This window comes from Somniosus microcephalus, chromosome 23 (genome assembly GCF_052327205.1).
Source record: "Somniosus microcephalus isolate GS21.2 chromosome 23, FLI_Smic_1.0, whole genome shotgun sequence".
Lineage (NCBI taxonomy): Eukaryota > Metazoa > Chordata > Chondrichthyes > Squaliformes > Somniosidae > Somniosus > Somniosus microcephalus.
The window spans coordinates 3,362,231-3,382,352 of record NC_141009.1 but is presented as its reverse complement, the minus strand read 5'-3'; the positions used below and the strand labels follow the sequence as shown (position 1 = coordinate 3,382,352).

The following is a 20,122-nucleotide window of genomic DNA, read 5'->3' as shown; positions in this document are numbered from 1 at the left end:
CTCGGAGGATCCTCTGACTCGAGTGGCTCAGTGTCACTAGGTGGGGATTTTCCGTACGAACTTCTGGAACCACATGTAGGATGTAGCTGCACACAGCCCGTACCTTCCAAATAATCAATGCATAGTTATACACAGTGCAGCCAATCGTGTCCCGGACACCAGACTGAGAGTTTACCAGGAGGCGCGGACCGCGAGCTGAGCGGGGATAAAGAGCGGAGCAACTCAACACGGGCCGAATTTGAAAGAGTGACGTCAGCACAACGGAAGAAGCTGATTGGTGAGTTTTATGTTTTAAGTTCATTTCTGCTGAAGAGCGCAGTTGGAGAGGGGCTCTTCAAGTTAGGGGCCAGGGTTAAATAGCAGATTTGGGATAAAGCAGGAGCTTGGAGATTACTAACTTAATATATTAAATTAGTAACTATATTAATGACTTGAATTTGGTACATCTTGGTCTTAATTTTCTGTACAGTTAGTTAATAGTCCTGTGCCGTGTGGGAAATCCAGGACACTTTCCGTGTCCTGGACAACCACGTGTGCAGGAAGTGTCGTCGGCTGGAGTTGCTCGAGCTCCGGGTTTCAGAGCTGGAGCAGCAGCTGGCGTCGCCTGCGTTGCATCCGTGAGGCTGAGAGCTTCAGAGGGCAGTTTAGAGTCAGCCACGTTGGTGTGGGACTGGAGTCGCCTATAGACCCAGCCCGGGTAAGGACGGCAGGTTTCCTTCCCTAAAGGACATCAGTGAACCCGTTGGGTTTTTACGACAATCCCGACAGTTTCATGGTCACTTTTACTGGATTACTCGGCCAGTAACTTGTTCGTGACACAACAGCGTTAAGAATCTTTCCAAACCTGCAGCCCCGCCAAATTCAAACAGGATGAACCAGGGAGTGAGAAATATAAACTCGCACGTTGCTGATATAACGGGCTTCGAGAGCTGTGGGGGTGGGGGTTGTTCATGTGCCCTTGGGGAGCACTTTGGACACCCTGCTTCTGCAACACCAGCCAGCCCCATTACAGTGAGCGTGTCTGGTGTTCCTCGGTACTGGATTGTGCTGCCTCTTCACCCTGCCTAATGGCTCCGTGCAGACGCCTCCCTGTTCAAACTTGTCAAGATGTTTGTCAGTGCGGCTGGGATTAAGTGCTGGCTTTGCTCAGTCAGTAGTGGGTTTGCGCCGCACTCTAACAATATTCAGGCTTCATTCCACTTCAGCGCACTGGCGGAGGAGTGCTGCATTGCTGGCGGTGCTGTCTTTCAGATAAGACGCTAAACCGATGGCCCCGTCCAGTGTTCAGATCCCATGGCACTGTCCTGAACAGAACAATCTCCCTGTTCATTTCCGCTGCTGCTTGTGGGATCGTGTTGTGCGCGAACTGGCTGCTGTGTTTGTGGCCACATCACGCCGGTCTGTGCACTTTGTTGTAATCCAAAAGCAAAGTAACTGCAGATGCTGGAGATCTGAAACAAAAGCAGAAACTGCTGGAAGCCCCCAGCAGGTCAGTCAGTGTATGGAGAGAGCGGAGGAGTTAACGCTTCATGTGGGGCCCCGTCATCGGATATTACAGGTGAACAGCGTTTAAACGGGAAGGTAACCAACGAGATGTGTTAGTGAAGCTCTTTGAGAGCCCTGAGCAAAGTTCGGCGCTCCCTCCTGAGTTTACTATTCCAATTCTTTCCACAGGTCAGGATATCCAGCCCAAGAGGGACCTGACCAGGTTCGTGAAATGGCCGCAGTACGTCCAACTTCAGCGCCAGAGGGCCATCCTGTACAAACGCCTGAAGGTGCCTCCAGCGATCAACCAGTTCACCCAGGCCATGGACAGGCAGACTGGTGAGTCCTGGTATTACAGGAAGCTTTGGATTATGGGGGTGGTGGGGGCGGACGGTCCCAAGCTTGGGCAGGGGAAGGGAGAGGGTCGGACGGTTGGGGTTCTGGAGTCTGCAGATGATGTGAACAGAATATTTGCCATCTGAGGTCAACTGATGACAAACATTCAACCACCAAGATCGCTGATGCGCTCCGTGACGCCCTGGTTCTTCTGCTTCCCGGCGCGCTCCCTGCGTGCAAGCCCCAGTAACGCTAACTCCTTCTCTTGCAGCCACCCAGCTCTTCAAACTGGCCCATAAGTACAGGCCCGAGACCAAACAGGAGAAGAAGCAGAGGCTGTTGGCCCGAGCCGAGCAGAAGGCAGCCGGGAAGGGAGACGCTCCGACAAAGAGACCCGCGGTTCTCCGAGCAGGTGTGTGAGAGTGAGTTTACACGTTTCGGTCCGCTCGTATTTAATCTTGTCTGAGCTGAGGAGCGAGTTGGGTAGGATTGATTGGGGAATGTCACTCAAAGGGTTGACAGTGGAGAGGCAATGACAAACATTCAAAGACCGAATGGATGAACTACAGAATTTGTTCATCCCAGTTTGGCATAAAAATAAAACAAAAAAGGTGACTCAACCGTGGCTAACAAGGGAACTTAGGGATAGCATAAGATCCAAGGAGAGGACATATAAATTGGCCAGAAAAAGCAATAATCTTGAGGATTGGGAGCAGTTTAGGATTCAACAAAGGAGGACAAAGGGATTAATTAAGAAGGGGAAAATAGAATATGAGAGTAAGCTTGCAGGCAACATTAAAAACTGACTGTAAAAGCTTTTATAGATATGTGAAGAGAAAAAGATTGGTGAAGTCAAGCGTAGGTCCCTTGCAGTCAGAATCAGGGGAATTTATAATGGGGAACAAAGAAATGGCAGACCAACTAAATACATATTTTGGTTCTGTCTTCACAAAGGAGGACACAAATAACCTCCCAGAGATGCCGGGGAACATAGGGTCTGATGAAAGGGTGGAACTGAAAGAAATCAGTATTTGCAGGGAAATGGTGTTAGGAAAATTGATGGGACTGAAGGCCGATAAATCCCATGGGCCTGATAATCTACATCCTAGGGTACTTAAGGAAGTGGCCCTAGAAATAGTAGATGCATTGCTGGTCATCTTCCAGAACTCTCTAGACTCTGGAACAGTACCCATGGAATGGAGGGTAGCTAATGTTACCCCACTATTCAAAAAAGGTGGTAGAGAAAAAGTGGGGAATTATAGACTGGTAAGCCTGACATCGGTAGTGGGGAAAATGCTAGAGTCCATTATAAAAGATGAAATAGCAGAGCACTTGGAAAGCAGTGACTGGATCGGACAAAGTCAACATGGATTTACAAAAGGCACATGGGATTACGGGCAAGGTATTGACTTGGATAGAGAACTGGTTGGCAGATAGAAAGCAAAGGGTTGGAATAAACGGGTCATTTTCCGAGTGGCAGAGCTGGGTGGGAGGGTATGCTGTGAGGAGGATGTCGTGAAACTCCAGTACGATTTGGACAGGTTGGGTGATTGGGCAGAAACATGGCAAATGCACTATAATGTGGATAAATGTGAGGTTATCCACTTTGGTGGCAAAAACAGGAAGGCAGATTATTATTTGAATGGCAATAGATTGGGAGAAGGGTAAGTGCAAAGAGACCTGGGTGTTCTTGTGCACCAGTCGCTGAAGGTAAGCATGCAGGTGCAGCAGGCGGTTAAGAAGGCAAATGGTATGTTGGCCTTCGTAGCAAGAGGGTTCGAGTACAGGAACAAGGATGTCTTGCTGCAGTTGTACAGGGCCTTGGTGAGACCGCACCTTGAGTATTGTGTGCAGTTTTGGTCGCCTTATCTGAGGAAGGACGTTTTTGCCATGGAGGGAGTGCAGCGAAGATTCACCAGGCTGATACCTGGCATGGCAGGAATGACGTATTGGAGAGATTGTGTCGATTGGGCTTATACTCACTGGAGTTTAGAAGATTGAGAGGGGATCTCATCGAAACCTATAAAATTCTGTCAGGCCTGGACAGACTAGATGCAGGAAGGATGTTCCCGATGGCCGGGGAGTCCAGAACCAGGGGTCATAGTCTAAGGATAAGGGGTAAGCCATTTAGGACTGAAATGAGGAGGAATTTCTTCACCCAGAGAGCGGTGAACCTGTGGAATTCTCTGCCACAGAGGGCGGTGGAGGCCAGTTCATCTATCTATCTTTATTTTTTTTTTTATATATATAAAGCAGTCGGTCAGTCTGTCGTTATAGAGCGTATCTACTCATGTTATATCAAAAGAAAGGTTATGATCAGGGGAGTGTCATAGGCATATTTACCTTTTGGTCAGACAAAAATTGTTTCGACAGTATACAAAAAACGTTCAAAAATCTGCTCATTAGCGGTTGACCAATCCTACCGCTCATTAGAGTTGAGTGACGTGATGGTTGACCAATGCTACAGTTCAGTGACCTGATGGTTGACCAATCGGTGTGTCACAGGCGGGACCTAATCCTGCAGCCTCCTAAAAATATTGCCGCCATTTTTTCCCCTGCTTTTCCTCAACAGCGAGCGGGGCAGCTGCGTTGGCCTGCCGGAGCGCGAGGTGACTTGGGGTCACTTGGGCCGGGCCACTCGGCCCGAGACACAGAGCGGGGGAGCGGCAGCGGGCGGCCATCAACCGCGCGGCCCGAGACACAGAGCGGCAGCGGCCGGCCAGCCGTCAACTGCGCGGCCCTCTAAACTGCCCTGGCAACGCCGGGCCCCCCCAGCTAGTTAAATATATTCAAGAAGGAGTTGGATATATTTCTTAAGGCTAAAGGGATATGTGGAGAAGGCAGGGACAGGGTACTGAATTTGGATGATCAGCCATGATCTCATTGAATGGCGGAGCAGGCTCGAGGGGCCGAATGGCCTACTCCTGCTCCTATCTTCTATGCTAAGATAACTGGGGTTTGAGATGTGTGTATATTGATTACAGATGACCAGCACCCTCCGGTTCCTCCAGTGTCTCATCTGAAAGACGGCACCTGCGACAGTGCAGCTATCCTGCAGTGGGAGTGTCAGCCTGGATTTTGTGCTCAAGTCTCTGGAGTGGGGCTTGAACACACGACCTTCTGACTCTGAGGCAAGGGTGTGGCCCACTGAGCCACGACTGACACTGATGAAACAATGAGGACAGTTTACATAGACTGGGCTTGAATTCCTTGGAGTTTAGAAGATTAAGGGGTGATCTGATCGAGGTGTTTAAGATGATTAAAGGAGTTGATGGGGTCGAGAGAGAGAAACTATTTCCTCTGGTGGGGGGAGTCCAGAACAAGGGGGGCAGAACCTTAAAATTAGAGCCAGGCCGTTCAGGGGTGATGTCAGGAAGCACTTCTTCACACAAAGGGTGGTGGAAATCTGGAACTCTCCCCCAGAAAGGCTGTGGATGTTGGGGGTCAGTCGGAGCTTCAAGAGTGAGATTGATAGATTTTTGTTGGGTAAGGGTATCAGGGACATGGAGCAAAGGCAAATAAATGGGGTTGAGGTGCAGATCAGCCGTGATCTGATAAAATGGAGGATGAGGCTCGAGGGGCAGAATGTGATATCGATTCAGTAGATTGAAGGGTTGGGCAGGTTGCTGTTCCCCAGCCCAGACCTGACTCTCGCTGTCTCTCTGTCTTTCCCCAGGTGTGAACACTGTCACCACACTGGTGGAGAATAAGAAAGCTCAGCTGGTGGTCATCGCGCATGATGTCGATCCCATTGAGGTAAGGAGCCTTTGGGCACATTGACTCGCAGCTCCCGGGGCCCAGAGAGTGGCCTGGCCTGAACCCCAGGCAGCTCCGACAGTGCTGGGGACCTGATGGCTCCTGTATGGACACGCCTTGCGCTCTGTTTCACTGATCGTTGTGGAGAAGGAGACTCTGCTCCCGTGGGCGGGTGGCAGTGTCGGTGGCTGCCCATCACTCGCTTGGCCTGGCTAATGTTGCGATGATGTTTTTGAATTTCTTCACCTGAAGCTCAACATGTAGAGCAAAGAAACGAGCTTTTTAACCCTGAGCAACAGCCACGGCCGCCACCTGTATCTCGATCCGAGGGACCTTTTGTGATGAGTAACTGTGTCACCCTCCCCATCCCAAACCCCCTCCCGTGCCTGACTGGCCATGCTCTGCTCCCTCCCCTTGGGAATGAGGATTAGGGGCCCAGAAACGGGTGAGCAATGTTCCCATTCATTTCTTTTTGGGCGGCCCATTCTAAACACCGCACCTGTGCGGTTTTCCCCATTTAAGAGCCGGCTGCGCAGGAGCCCCAGAGTGCTGCACAGCCGTGCAACCTAAAGGGAACATTGCAGATAGAGCATAGAAGAATAGGAGCAGGTGTCAGCCATTCAGCCCTTCGAGCCTGCTCCGCCATTCAACATGATCATGGCTGATCCTCTATCTCAATACCATATTCCCGCTCTCTCCCCCCCCCCCCCCATACCCCTTGATGCCTTTTGTGTCTAGAAATCTATCTAACTCCTTCTTCAATATATTCAGTGACTTGGCCTCCACTGCCTTCTGTGGTAGAGAATTCCACAGGTTCACCACCCTCCGAGTGAAGAAATTTCTCCTCATCTCAGTCCTAAATGTCCTACCCCGTATCCTGAGACTGTGACCCCTCGTTCTGGACCCCCCAGCCAGGGGAAACATCCTCCCTGCATCCAGTCTGTCTAGCCCAAGGCCCTGTATCACTGTAGTAAGGGATGAAGTCTGTCAGTGTATTATTCTCCTTGTTTTCAAATCCCTCCATGCCCTCACCCCTCCCTATCTCTCTAACCTCCAGCCCCACAATCCTCCGAGATATCTGCGCTGCTCCAATTCTGGCCTCTTGAGCATCGCTGATTTTAATTGCTCCACCATTGGCGGCTGTGCCTTCAGCCGCCTGGGCCCCGAGCTCTGGAATTCCCTCCCTAAACCTCTCCACCTCTCTCTCCTTTTAAGACGCTCTTTAAAGCCTGCCTCTTTGACCCAGCTTTTGGTCACCTGTCATATCTCCTTATGTGGATCGGTGTCAGGTGTCTGATTTCCGTTCCTGTGAAGCACTTTGTGAGGTTTCACTGATGTCTGTTCGTGATGTCCCCCTCAGCTGGTCGTGTTCCTGCCCGCTCTCTGCCGTAAGATGGGGGTTCCTTACTGCATCGTCAAAGGCAAAGCCAGGCTCGGGCGGCTGGTGCACAGAAAGACTGCCAGCTGCCTCGCCCTCGCACAGGTCAACCCGTGAGTACCCTGCTCGTAATCTCCGCGCTGGGGGGGGGGGGGCGGGGAGGGGTTGCCATTTACACTGAGCCTAGAGCTGGTGTGCCATTGTTAAGAGGAGTTAGTCGTAGATCCATCGGTGGTTAAACCACTCGCTCCCCCTCGTACCGAGGGTTACTGCAGCAACACGTCACTGGGACGACCCCAGCTCGTGGTCCCTGCCACTGGGTGGACAGTCCCGACAGAGGGACTCCATGCCATGCCCTTACCCCACTGGGAGCTAGTTAATTTTGGGGTGTGTGTGGGGGCTCTATTCTAATCCCACTCACTCAACATTGGCCAGTTTGATGGGTTGAACTGAATCTGCGATGATGTGCAATGAATTTCTTCAGCTGAATGACCGTGTGGCATCTTGAGCTTTTTAACCCCGAGCAGTCGGTGTGGTAAACCACTTTTATCGTTACACTATAGTTATCACTGTTGTATTGTTATCACCGTTATCACTGTTGTATCACGATACGAGGTCGCCTCTTGTCGCGCTGTTATACCTGGGCTGACCACCTCCGACTCCGCCCATGGCTCCACCTACCTGCCCAGGTATAAAGGTAGTCGACTGGCTGGTATTCCTCCTTGTTGGACCCGATCACCCACGAGGGTGGGCTCTGTTATTTAGTCAATAAAAACCTTTAGTTACGTTCCTAACTCGTCGCTTTTTATTGGACGAATTGATAGGTATATCAATTTTATTGACTAAATTTTAAAGATGTCTACTACTGGCCAGCCAGAAGCCCTCCCAGAAGCACAGCCACACCAGCCGGCTTGGCTGCAAGCCCTCAAACCACCGTACCTGGATCTAAACCCACAGGCAGCAAACGCAGCCCTCAACTTCAAACACTGGCTGGACTGCTTCGAATCCTACCTGGAAGAATCCGGCGCCCCGCAGAGATCCAAACTAAGACTTCTGAACGCCCAAGCGAGCCCGAGAGTATACGCACTCATACAGGACACGACTACGTACGAGGCCGCTATCAACCTACTGAAACAGCAGTACCGCAGCCCGGTAAATTACATGTACACCAGGCACCTCCTAAGATCCCGCCCGCAACAGCCAGGAGAGTCTGTAGCTGAATTTTTACGGGTGCTAAGAGCACTCGGCAGGAACTGTGACTTTAAAGCGGTGACGGCTGTTGAAAATACGGAAGATAATATCCGCGATGCCTTTGTGAAAGGCCTACGGTCCGACTACTCACGGCAAAGACTGCTTGAAGCTAAAGACCTCGACCTGGACAAAGCTGAAGCCCTCGCTCTCTCCCTGGAGGTGGCCCATCAGGACCAGGAGGCGTTTTCCAGGTACTGCTCGCGACCCTGGGACTCGGGCCCGACCCCTACCGCAATACCCTTCGCAGCGCCGCCCCCGGGACCTACCTCAGCGTCGGCGTCCCGGACCCGACCGGGCCCGCCACCCCCGGTACCGGCTCCGACATCGGGCACCCGCGATCGGGCCGCCGGCTGCTTCTTTTGCGGCCAGGAGAAGCACCCGAGGTCGCGCTGCCCAGCCAGGAACTCTACCTGCACAACCTGCAGGAAGAAAGGCCATTTCTCTAAGGCCTGCAGGAGCGGATCTTCAGAGGCCAGCAGTGCCTCATGCGAACTGTGGGGGCGGCCATCTTCTTTCACGGCAACTGAGGCCAGTATCCCCACACGTGAGTCATGGGGGCGGCCATCTTTGATCAAGGCAACCGACCCCAATAGTGCCTCATGTGAGTTATGGGGGCAGCCATCTTCTCCGCCATTTTGTCCTACCTCGTGGGAGACGCCATTTTACCCACCACGCCCGACTGCCACCGGGCCCCCAGACCCGACGACCGCCTCGCCCGCAGACGACAACGACTCGCTTACCTACACGCTAGCCTCCGTCACTCTGGATCAAGCCCGCCCACACCACCTGTCCAAGTCGATGATGGACATCAAAGTAAACGGCCACGCCACGACCTGCCTGTTCGACAGCGGAAGCACGGAGAGCTTCATCCACCCAGACACGGTGAGCCACTACTCCCTCCCTGTCCTGCCAACGCGCAACCGAATCTCGATGGCATCGAGGTCCCACGCCACGGACATTAGCGGCTACTGTGCTGTGACCTTGTCGGTTAAGGGTACAGAGTATAAAAACTTTAAACTCCTCGTCCTCCCCCAGCTCTGCGCTGCCGTCCTACTAGGGCTGGACTTCCAATCCCACCTCCAAAGTGTAACCCTAGCATACGGTGGACCCCTCCCCCCACTCACAGTCGACAACCAGCGAAGGTTAAACCGCCCACCGCGTAACACCTGCAGCCTATCCACCCTCAAGGTGCCGCCACCTTCCCTGTTCGCTAACCTCACCCCCGACTGCAAACCCGTCGCTACCAAGAGCAGGCGGTACAGCGCTGGGGACAGAGCTTTCATTAGCTCTGAGGTGCAGCGTCTCCTGAAGGAGGGCATCATCGAGGGGAGCAACAGCCCCTGGCGTGCCCAGGTCGTGGTCGTTAAGACCGGCGATAAAAATCGCCTGGTCATCGACTACAGCCAGACCATAAACAGATACACCCAGCTGGACGCATACCCCCTTCCCCGCATATCTGACATGGTCAATCAGATTGCACAATACCGCGTATTCTCGACCATCGACCTTAAGTCGGCCTACCACCAACTCCCTATCCACCCCGAGGACCGCCAGTACACCGCCTTCGAGGCGAATGGGCGCCTATACCACTTCCTTAGGGTCCCCTTCGGTGTCACCAACGGGGTCTCGGTCTTCCAAAGGGAGATGGACCGGATGGTTGACCAGAACGGACTGCAGGCCACATTCCCCTACCTAGATAACGTCACCATCTGCGGCCGCGACCGGCAGGACCACGACGTGAATCTGGAGAAATTCCTCCGTACAGCCCAACGGCTGAACCTCACCTACAATAAGGAGAAATGTGTGTTTAACACCTCGCGCCTTGCCATCCTTGGCTGTGTAGTAGAGAACGGACTCATCGGCCCCGACCCCGAAAGAATGCGCCCCCTCATGGAGCTACCCCTCCCCCACTGCCCTAAGGCACTTAAGAGAACCCTGGGGCTCTTCGCCTACTATGCCCAATGGGTGCCCAATTATGCGGACAAAGCCAGACCCCTCATGAAGTCCACATCCTTCCCCCTTACGGAGGAAGCGTGCGCAGCCTTCTCCCTCATTAAGGGAGACATTGCCAAGGCCACTATGCACGCAGTGGATGAGTCCATCCCCTTCCAAGTCGAGAGCGATGCATCCGACTTCGCCCTAGCCGCCACCCTTAACCAGGAGGGGAGACCGGTGGCCTTCTTCTCAAGGACCCTACAGGGCCCTGAGATCCGACACTCGTCGGTCGAGAAGGAGGCCCAGGCGATTGTGGAGGCGGTACGACGCTGGAGGCACTACCTGGCAGGCAAACGATTTACCCTCCTTACCGACCAACGTTCGGTCGCTTTTATGTTTAATAACAAGCTGAGGGGCAAAATCAAGAATGACAAGATCTTGAGGTGGAGAATCGAGCTCTCCACCTACGATTATGATATCTTGTACCGGCCAGGTAAGCTGAACGAACCCCCCGATGCTCTGTCACGAATTACATGCGCCAGCGCGCAAAGTGATAGACTTCAGACCCTCCACAACGACCTCTGCCACCCCGGGGTCACCAGACTTTACCACTTCATTAAGGCCCGCAACCTGCCCTACTCCATCGAGGAGGTCAGGACCATAACCAGGAACTGCCAGACCTGCGCCGAGTGCAAACCGCACTTCTTTAGGCCGGACAGAGCAAGCCTGATCAAGGCCACCCGCCCCTTCGAGCGCCTGAGCATCGACTTTAAGGGGCCCCTCCCGTCCTCTGACCGTAATGTGTACTTCCTCAACATTGTTGATGAGTACTCCCGTTTCCCCTTTGCCTTCCCCTGCCCAGACATGACCAGTACCACGGTCATTAAATGCCTGAACGACCTCTTCGCCTTGTTCGGGTTCCCAAACTATATACATAGTGACCGGGGCTCCTCTTTCATGAGCGAGGAACTCCGTCAGTTCCTACTAGCGAGAGGTATTGCAGCAAGTAGGACCACCAGCTACAACCCCCAAGGGAACGGCCAGGTGGAAAGAGAGAACGCGACGGTATGGAAGGCCGTCCTCTTAGCCTTAAAGTCTAAGGGCCTCCCAACCTCCCGCTGGCAGGAAGTCCTCCCGACAGCGCTGCACTCCATCCGGTCACTACTTTGCACTGCCGTTAACGCCACCCCCCATGAACGAATGTTTGTTTTCCCCAGGAAGTCGACTACGGGAACCACTCTACCAACCTGGCTGACCTCTCCGGGGCCCGTCTTGCTGCGAAAGCACGTGAGGGCCCATAAAACAGACCCCCTGGTCGAAAGGGTGAACCTCCTGCACGCCAACCCCCAGTACGCCTACGTGGCTTACCCAGACGGGCGGGAGGACACTGTCTCCTTACGAGACCTCGCACCCTCGGGCACTCCGGAGACACCACCTTTACCCCCCCCACCACCCCCCCAATTCCAGCCCAGGTAGACGGCATGCCGGAACCCCACGAGCCTTCGCCGACCACGCAGACACCAGCACTAACACCGGATAATGCAGCACCGCCGCTGCGACGATCGGAGAGGCTTACGAGGCCTCCGGACAGACTGACATACCAGAACTGGTAGTACACTTCACCCCGCCGGACTCAAATCTAAACAAGGGGTGAATGTGGTAAACCACTTTTATCGTTACACTATAGTTATCACTGTTGTATTGTTATCACCGTTATCACTGTTGTATCACGATACGAGGTCGCCTCTTGTCGCGCTGTTATACCTGGGCTGACCACCTCCGACTCCGCCCATGGCTCCACCTACCTGCCCAGGTATAAAGGTAGTCGACTGGCTGGTATTCCTCCTTGTTGGACCCGATCACCCACGAGGGTGGGCTCTGTTATTTAGTCAATAAAAACCTTTAGTTACGTTCCTAACTCGTCGCTTTTTATTGGACGAATTGATAGGTATATCAGTCGGTTCACCCCAATACCCTGACGCTGGCTCCTACTCCCCGGCCCCCTGAAGTCCGTCAGTGCGGCGAGCAATAACCTGTTTCTTTCCCACAGTGAGGACAAGGGAGCGATCGCCAAGCTGATCGAGGCTGTGCGGACGAACTACAACGAGCGATTCGATGAGGTACGTTCCTGACCCTGCGTATCTCCTGTTCACTCAGTGAATGATGGGGCAGCTTCGTGCTGAGCAATGGGGGAGGTGCTCGTGGTGTCGTCTTATCGATGCGAGGGTTAATGTCGCGTTACTTGACGTGAAAACGACCTTTAATGCGGGAATGGTGGGGGACTGATAAATGGCAAAACACGGAGTCCCCGAATGCAAGCAGAGTGTCGATACTGGCCAGGGTCTTTGGGGGGATGATTGACAGGCTCCCATCTTGCAGTTGTGCCTGGGGCAATGTTGGAACTCCGAGCCACAGTGGGCCAATCAGCTCCATCGAGCCTGTGCCGGCTCTTTGAAAAGAGCGATCCAATTCGCCCCTTTCCCCGTAGCCCGGCAAGTCTCTCCTTTCTCGAGCATTGCATCAGACGGTGCTGATCCCACGAGAGGCAGAGGGGGAACCCGGTGAGAGATCGCGGCGGTTTTAATCCACTCCCCGAGCGGGGTGGGGGAGGGGACAGACGCACAGACGAGGGACTGGTTGGCACAATCTGGGTGCAGCGTCTGTAGAAATGGTTATCGTACCGCCCCTGCCGGGGAGCTGCGGGATTGTTTCTGGCTGGGGGTTTGAACTCGAATTGATCCTCTCAATTCAACATTGGCCAGTCTGGAGGGTTGGACCGAGTCTGCGATGATTTGCAATGAATTTCTTCACCTGAATGACCGTGTGGCATCTTGAGCTTTTTAACCCTGAGCAGTCGGTTCACCCCAATACCCCCGCACCCCGACCCTGTCCCCGACCCCCTGAAGTCCGTCAGTGCGGCGAGCAAGAACCTGTTTCCTTCCCACATTGAGGAGAAGGGAGCGATCGCACGATTTGATGAGCCCAGTGTCTGTGGGTAGCACCTTCGCCGTTGAGTCAGAAGGTCGTGGGTTCAAGTCCCAATCCAGGGACTTCAGCACAAAATACAGGCTGACACTCCAGTACAGTGCTGAGGGAGCACCGCACTGTCGGAGGGGCAGTACTGAGGGAGTGCTGCACTGTCGGAGGGGCAGTACTGAGGGAGCGCCGCACTGTCGGAGGGGCAGTACTGAGGGAGTGCCGCACTGTCGGAGGGGCAGTACTGAGGGAGTGCCGCACTGTCGGAGGGGCAGTACTGAGGGAGCACTGCACTGTCGGAGGGGCCGTACTGAGGGAGAGCTGCACTGTCGGAGGGGCAGTACTGAGGGAGCGCCGCACTGTCGGAGGGGCAGTACTGAGGGAGCACCGCACTGTCGGAGGGGCAGTACTGGGGGAGCGCCGCACTGTCGGAGGGGCCGTACTGAGGGAGCGCCGCACTGTCGGAGGGGCAGTACTGAGGGAGTACTGAGGGAGCGCCGCACTGTCGGAGGGGCCGCACTGTCGGAGGGGCCGTACTGAGGGAGCACCGCACTGTCGGAGGGGCAGTACTGAGGGAGCGCCGCACTGTCGGAGGGGCAGTACTGAGGGAGCGCCGCACTGTCGGAGGGGCAGTACTGAGGGAGCGCCGCACTGTCGGAGGGGCAGTACTGAGGGAGCGCCGCACTGTCGGAGGGGCAGTACTGAGGGAGCGCCGCACTGTCGGAGGGGCAGTACTGAGGGAGCGCCGCACTGTCGGAGGGGCAGTACTGAGGGAGCGCCGCACTGTCGGAGGGGCAGTACTGAGGGAGCGCCGCACTGTCGGAGGGGCAGTACTGAGGGAGTGCCGCACTGTCGGAGGGGCCGTACTGAGGGAGAGCTGCACTGTCGGAGGGGCAGTACTGAGGGAGCGCCGCACTGTCGGAGGGGCAGTACTGAGGGAGCGCCGCACTGTCGGAGGGGCAGTACTGAGGGAGCGCCGCACTGTCGGAGGGGCAGTACTGAGGGAGCGTCGCACTGTCGGAGGGGCAGTACTGAGGGAGCGCCACACTGTCGGCGGGGCAGTACTGAGGGAGCGCCGCACTGTCGGAGGGGCTGTCAAACCGAGGCCCAGTCTGCCCTCAAGTGGATGTAAAAGATCCCATGGCTCTATTTTGAAGAGGAGCAGGGGAGTTCTCTTCGATGTCCTGCGGTCAATATTTGTCCCTCAATCAACATCACTAAAACAGATGATCTGGTCATCGTCACATTGCTGTTTGTGGGAGCTTGCTGTGTGCAAATTGGCTGCTGCGTTTCCTACATTACAACAGTGACTCCACTTCATTGTAAAGAGTTTTGCGATATCCGGTGGTGGTGAAAGGCACTATATAAATGCAAGTCTTTCTTTCTCTTTCAGATTCGTCGTCACTGGGGCGGTGGGATTCTGGGCCCCAAATCGATGGCTCGTATTGTGAAGCTGGAGAAGGCGAAGACCAAGTGTAATGAAATGTCTTTGTCGTGCCTGTATTCGTTTTGCACTCATGTATATTACCCTCCCCCACACGGTGTATAGTTTCACTTCCTCTTTCCTGACTAACCTGGAATGTTCCAGGTCTTGGCTCTTGGCTCCACCCCTGACTTCTCTTACATAAAGATCCCAGGATCTTTATGACTCATTCCTGCGAGCCAGTCAGTGTGTTGAGATGTTAGTTCTGATCTTAGTGATTAAAAGCCAACTTGTTAAAGTTTATAACTTCTAGTTTTGCGGTTATTGAAGGCAGATCAATTTTAATCACTAAAGAATACTAGGATGGATCGACTCCTAAAACCAGAGCGTCTGGACTTGGATCCACATTCTGCTGAAGCATCAAATCAATTTGGACACTGGCTCAAATGCTTCGAACTCTTCGCGAGGGCCTCATCTGCTAGCGAGGTAGATAAACTGAGTCTACTGACTACTCGCGTTAATCATCGGATTTATTCGTTCATCCGGGATGCCACCTCTTACACGGAGGCCATCACTATCCTGAAGGCCCAATACCAGAGGCCAGTAAACGAAGTGTACGCCAGACATCTGCTGGCTACACGCAGGCAGCGACCTGAGGAATCAATGGACGATTTCTTACAGGGCCTAAAGGACTTGGTCCTTTAGGCTGTGATAAAAATTGACCCTTAGTGTTAGGGGATTAAATAGGTGGGGTTACGGGGATAGGGTGGGATATGTGTCGGTGCAGGCTCGATGGGCCGAAATGGCCTCTATCTGCACTGCGGGGATTCTGATTCTGAACTGCAAGGCCGTGACGGCCAATGCGTACTCTGACGAATTGGTCCGCGATTCCTTCATCACGGGCCTCAACTCGAATTATATCCGGCAGAGACTGCTGGAGGAGGATGCCCTGGACTTGAAAAAGGCAGTGGCCACTGCGCGATCGCTGGACGTGGCCCAGAAAAACTCTGACTCTTATTCTTCCGGCCATGCGGCCCTCACCGCCGCGGGCCGCCATCTTGGAATCGGCCATCTTCCCCATCCAGGTCTCAGAGCAGCTCTGCACCGCTGGAGTCCCCACACAGAAGTTCACCCAGGAGTCCTACTACAGCGGCAATGTCTCGAGGCCCGAAATGCTACTTCTGCGGCCAGGCCAAGCACCCCAGACAACGATGCCCAGCGAAGGACGCTACATGCTTCAAATGTAAGAAAAAGGGGCATTTTAGCAAAGTCTGCAGGGGGAATCCGATTTCCAACTCCGTCACTGCCTCGTGCGTGCCGTGCGGGCTGTCATCTTGGGATCCGCCATCTTTTCCCGACTCAACGGCCGCCCAGGGCCCAACAGTGGCTTCGATCACGGTGGATCAATCCAGGCCACACCCGTTGACAAAATCCATGATGGACATACAGGTAAACGGGAATTTAACAATGTTTAATTGACTGCGGGAGTACCGAGAGTTTTATCCACCCTAGCCTGGTACGGCAGCACTCATTAACGGTAACCCCTACATGGAGCAGAATTGCTATGGCTGCTAAGCCCCACACTTCGGACATTTTGGGCTACTGTGTGGTAACACTGACTGTAAAAGGCACGGACTACAAGGATTTTAAACTCCTCGTGATGCCAGAACTCTGTTAATGTAATCTTGGGCCTGGACTTCCAGTGCCACCACGAAAGTGTCACGCTAGCATATGGCGGGTCCCAGCCGCCACTCAGTCTGTGGCCTATCAACCTTAAAAATCAGCCCGCCCTCTTTATTCGCTAATCTCGCTCCGAACTGTAGGCCCATAGCGACCAAAAGTAGACGGTACAGTCTGGAAGACAGACACTTTTATCAAGGCAGAAGTGGACAGACTCCTGCGGGAAGGAATTATTGAATGCAGTACCAGTCCGTGGCGTGCCCAAGTAGTCATAGTTAAAAATAGCAAAGAAACGGATGGTAATTGACTACAGCCAGACTGTTAATATTTATACCCAGCTGGACGCCTACCCTTTACCCCGCATATCAGAAATGGTCAACCAGATCGCGCAATACCGAGTCTTCTCGACTATCGACCTCAAATCCGCGTATCACCAGCTCCCCATTAGAACGGAGGACCGCCCATACACCGCCTTTGAGGCGAACGGACGCCTCTACCATTTTCTCAGAGTGCCCTTCGGGGTAACAAATGGGGTCTCGGTCTTCCAACGTGAGATGGACCGCATGGTTGACGAGAATAAACTACAAGCTACCTACCCCTATCTGGACAATGTCACTATCTACGGGCACAACCAGCAAGACCACGATCTAAATCTTGCGAGATTTTTAAAAACTGCCTTAAAGCTGAATCTAACCTACAACAAAGACAAATGTGTCTTCAACACAACCCGTCTCTGTATCCTCGGCTGTGGTGGAAGATGGGGTAATTGGACCGGACCCTGACCGATTACGCCCCCTAAAGGAACTGCCCCTGCCACACAATCCCAAAGCTTTAAAAAGGTGCCTGGGATTTTTTTCGTATTATGCCCAATGGGTGCCCAATTACTCTGATAAGGCCCGACCCCTCATTAAATCGACGTCCTTCCCACTATCAGCTGAAGCTCGGGAGGCTTTCACCAGTATCAAACAGGACATTGAAAGGGCTGCACTGTGTGCAGTGGACGAAAGCATTCCCTTTCAAGTCGAAAGCGATGCGTCAGACTTTGAGGGTCGCAGCTAAAGCAATCAGGCTGGGAGACCTGTGGCCTTCTTCTCCCGAACCCTTCAGGCACCTGAAATCAGGCACTCTTCTGTCGAGAAGGAGGCACAGGCTATAGTGGAAGCAGTGCGGCACTGGAGACACTACCTAGCCGGCAAACGTTTCACCCTGCTCACCGACCAGCGGTCGGTGGCTTTTATGTTTAATAACAAAGGGGGAAAATCAAGAATGACAAAATACTCAGGTGGAGGATCGAACTATCCACGTTCGACTATGATATTATGTACAGGCCGGGAGCCCTTAATGAACCCCCAGACGCCCTATCGCGGGGAATGTGTGCCAGCATTCATACGGACAAATTACAGGGTCTCCACAACGACCTCTGTCATCCAGGGGTCACCCGACTATACCATTTTATAAAGTCCCGCAATCTGCCCCACTCCATCGAGGTGGTCAGGGCAATGACCAGAGCCTGCCGCATCTGTGCGGAATGCAAGCCTCGTTTCTACAGGCCTGACCGTGCACACCTTATCAAAGCCACACGGCCATTCGAGCGCCTAAGTCTGGACTTCAAGGGACCCCTTCCCTCTGCCGACCGTAACGTATACTTCCTCAGTATCATCGATGAATATTCCCGCTTCCCCTTCGCCATTCCCTGCCCAGACATGACCAGTGCCACGGTCATCAAGTGTCTCTGTAACCTATTCTGCATGTTTGGCATGCCGAACTACATACACAGCGATAGGGGGACGTCATTCATGAGTGACGAACTGCGCCAGTTCTTGCTCTCAAAGGGGATAGCCACTAGCAGAACCACTAGCTACAGCCCCCGGGGTAATGGGCAAGTGGAAAGGGAGAATGCTACTGTTTGGAAGGTTGTCACGTTAGCCTTAAAGTCAAAAGGCATTCCGACCTCCCGCTGGCAGGAAGTCCTCCCAGACGTGCTCCACTCCATAAGGTCTCTGTTATGTACTGCCACTAACGCTACCCCTCATGAAAAGATGTTCGTTTTCCCCCGGAAATCTACCTCGGGCATGTCTCTACCCGCGTGGCTGACGTCTCCGGGGACAGTACTATTGCGGAAGCACGTGAGAGGCCATAAAACTGACCCCCTTGTGGAAAAGGTACAGCTCCTCCATGCAAACCCTCAGTACGCCTATATCGAATACTCTGACGGGCGAGAGGACACTGTTTCCATAAAAGACCTCGCTCCTTCAGGGAGCGGAGAGAACGATGAGAGACTACCCGATGAAGACCTACACTACAAAGAGACAGGACGCCCAGAGGTATCGATACCCAACTTTAACCTGGAGGACACTGCAGATAACCTGGAAGACACTGCGGAGGCCCGGACAGCGGAGGAACCAGAATCCACTCCCCTAGAGGCACCCCAACCGGCTTTGCGCCGATCACTGAGAACCGCAAAACCTCCTGACAGACTCACTTATACCAGCTTTTAAGAAACATCACCCCGATGGACTAAATCTAAAGAAGGGGTGAATGTAATGAAATCTGTTTGTCGTGCCTGTATTCGTTTTGCACTCATGTATATTACCCTCCCCCACTGTGTATAGTTTCACTTCCTCTTTCCTGACTAACCTGGAAGGTTCCAGGTCTTGGCTCTTGGCTCCGCCCCTGACTTCTCTTACATAAAGATCCCAGGATCTGTATGACTCATTCCTGCGAGCCAGTCAGTGTGTTGAGATGTTAGCTCTGATCTTAGTGATTAAAAGCCAACTTGTTAAAAGTTTATAACTTCTAGTTTTGTGGTTATTGAAGGCAGATCACCAAGGAGCTGGCGACCAAACTGGGCTAAATCCCTGGCCACAGCCCGTTTGTATATAAAAATAAAAATAAAAATAACTATTTTAAAAAAGAAAACCTGCCTCATTTTTGAAGTCGCAAAATTGCCTGATCGAGCAGCTCCGATTAATCCACAAGGTAGGAGCCGGGAGTTGTACCAATCCCACCCTGCGCAGTCAGTTCACTTTCCCTCTCCTGAGCTCCGGGTTCGTTTGTTTACACCAACACCAGGTTCAAAATGTCAATACGCTCGTCTCTCCCCTGAGCTTGCATAAACACGACCAGCTTCCTCCGTCTCTGCCCGTTCTGTTTAATTTCCCCCTCTCCCAATTGCCCCCTCTAGTGCGGTAACCAGAGCTGTACCTCGAGCCGGGGACCAAAGCTCTCTCCTGTCCCCCTACCCCTTGCATTCTGTGTCTGCTGCAGTCTTTTACTGTTTTCTCCCCAAACGCTACTTGGAGCATGTTTTGTGAGGTTGAGGTCCCATTGACAGAAGAACTGGGGTACGGGTTCCACAGACACTGACTCTCACTGGGGTACGGGTTCCACAGACACTGACTCTCACTGGGGTACGGGTTCCACAGACACTGACTCTCACTGGGGTACGGATTCCACAGACACTGACTCTCACTGGGGTACGGGTTCCACAGACACTGACTCTCACTGGGGTACGGGTTCCACACACACTGACTCTCACTGGGATACGGGTTCCACAGACACTGACTCTCACTGGGGTACGGGTTCCCCACACACTGACTCTCACTGGGGTACGGGTTCCACACACACTGACTCTCACTGGGATACGGGTTCCACAGACACTGACTCTCACTGGGGTACGGGTTCCACAGACACTGACTCTCACTTGGGTACGGGTTCCACAGACACTCTCACTGGGATACGGGTTCCACAGACACTGACTCTCACTGGGGTACGGGTTCCACAGACACTGACTCTCACTGGGGTACGGGTTCCACAGACACTGACTCTCACTGGGATACGGGTTCCACAGACACTGACTCTCACTGGGGTACGGGTTCCACAGACACTGACTCTCACTTGGG

The 20,122-nt window shown here is 53.4% G+C and overlaps 1 protein-coding gene, 2 non-coding genes and 2 pseudogenes across 4 annotated transcripts; all 5 read left to right on the top strand.

The window, feature by feature from the left end:
• Positions 1-114: 114 nt before the first annotated feature.
• On the top strand, positions 115-14,846 carry LOC147101535 (large ribosomal subunit protein eL8-like). Of its 2 annotated transcripts, XM_085965207.1 has the most exons (7): positions 115-277; positions 1,675-1,824; positions 2,093-2,233; positions 5,498-5,577; positions 6,938-7,068; positions 12,192-12,261; positions 14,511-14,846. In XM_085965207.1, exons 1-7 carry the CDS (start codon positions 118-120, stop codon positions 14,664-14,666), a joined length of 888 nt encoding a protein of 295 aa, XP_085821333.1. In that variant the 5' UTR covers positions 115-117; the 3' UTR covers positions 14,667-14,846. The 2 variants fall into 2 exon arrangements, 1 of the variants encoding a protein (XP_085821333.1); XR_015073322.1 differs by lacking the exons at positions 115-277; positions 1,675-1,824; positions 2,093-2,233; positions 5,498-5,577; positions 6,938-7,068 and adding an exon at positions 7,797-9,088 and having other exon boundaries at positions 14,511-14,528.
• On the top strand, positions 1,934-2,011 carry LOC147101539 (small nucleolar RNA SNORD24). The gene has a single exon (XR_015073419.1). It is a non-coding gene; the product is annotated as a small nucleolar RNA SNORD24 (small nucleolar RNA).
• On the top strand, positions 5,796-5,874 carry LOC147101538 (small nucleolar RNA SNORD36). The gene has a single exon (XR_015073413.1). It is a non-coding gene; the product is annotated as a small nucleolar RNA SNORD36 (small nucleolar RNA).
• On the top strand, positions 7,411-7,483 carry LOC147101537 (small nucleolar RNA SNORD36; annotated as a pseudogene).
• LOC147101536 (small nucleolar RNA SNORD36) lies at positions 12,924-12,996 on the top strand (annotated as a pseudogene).
• Positions 14,847-20,122: the final 5,276 nt, after the last annotated feature.

Excerpts from the sequence above, each read along its gene's own strand:
- LOC147101535 (XM_085965207.1), top strand. The coding sequence starts at position 118 with ATGCATAGTTATACACAGTGCAGCCAATCGTGTCCCGGACACCAGACT. Across the intron at positions 278-1,674 it reads ACAACGGAAGAAGCTGATTG|GTCAGGATATCCAGCCCAAG; the intron begins GTGAGTTTTATG and ends TTCTTTCCACAG. Across the intron at positions 12,262-14,510 it reads ACAACGAGCGATTCGATGAG|ATTCGTCGTCACTGGGGCGG; the intron begins GTACGTTCCTGA and ends TTTCTCTTTCAG.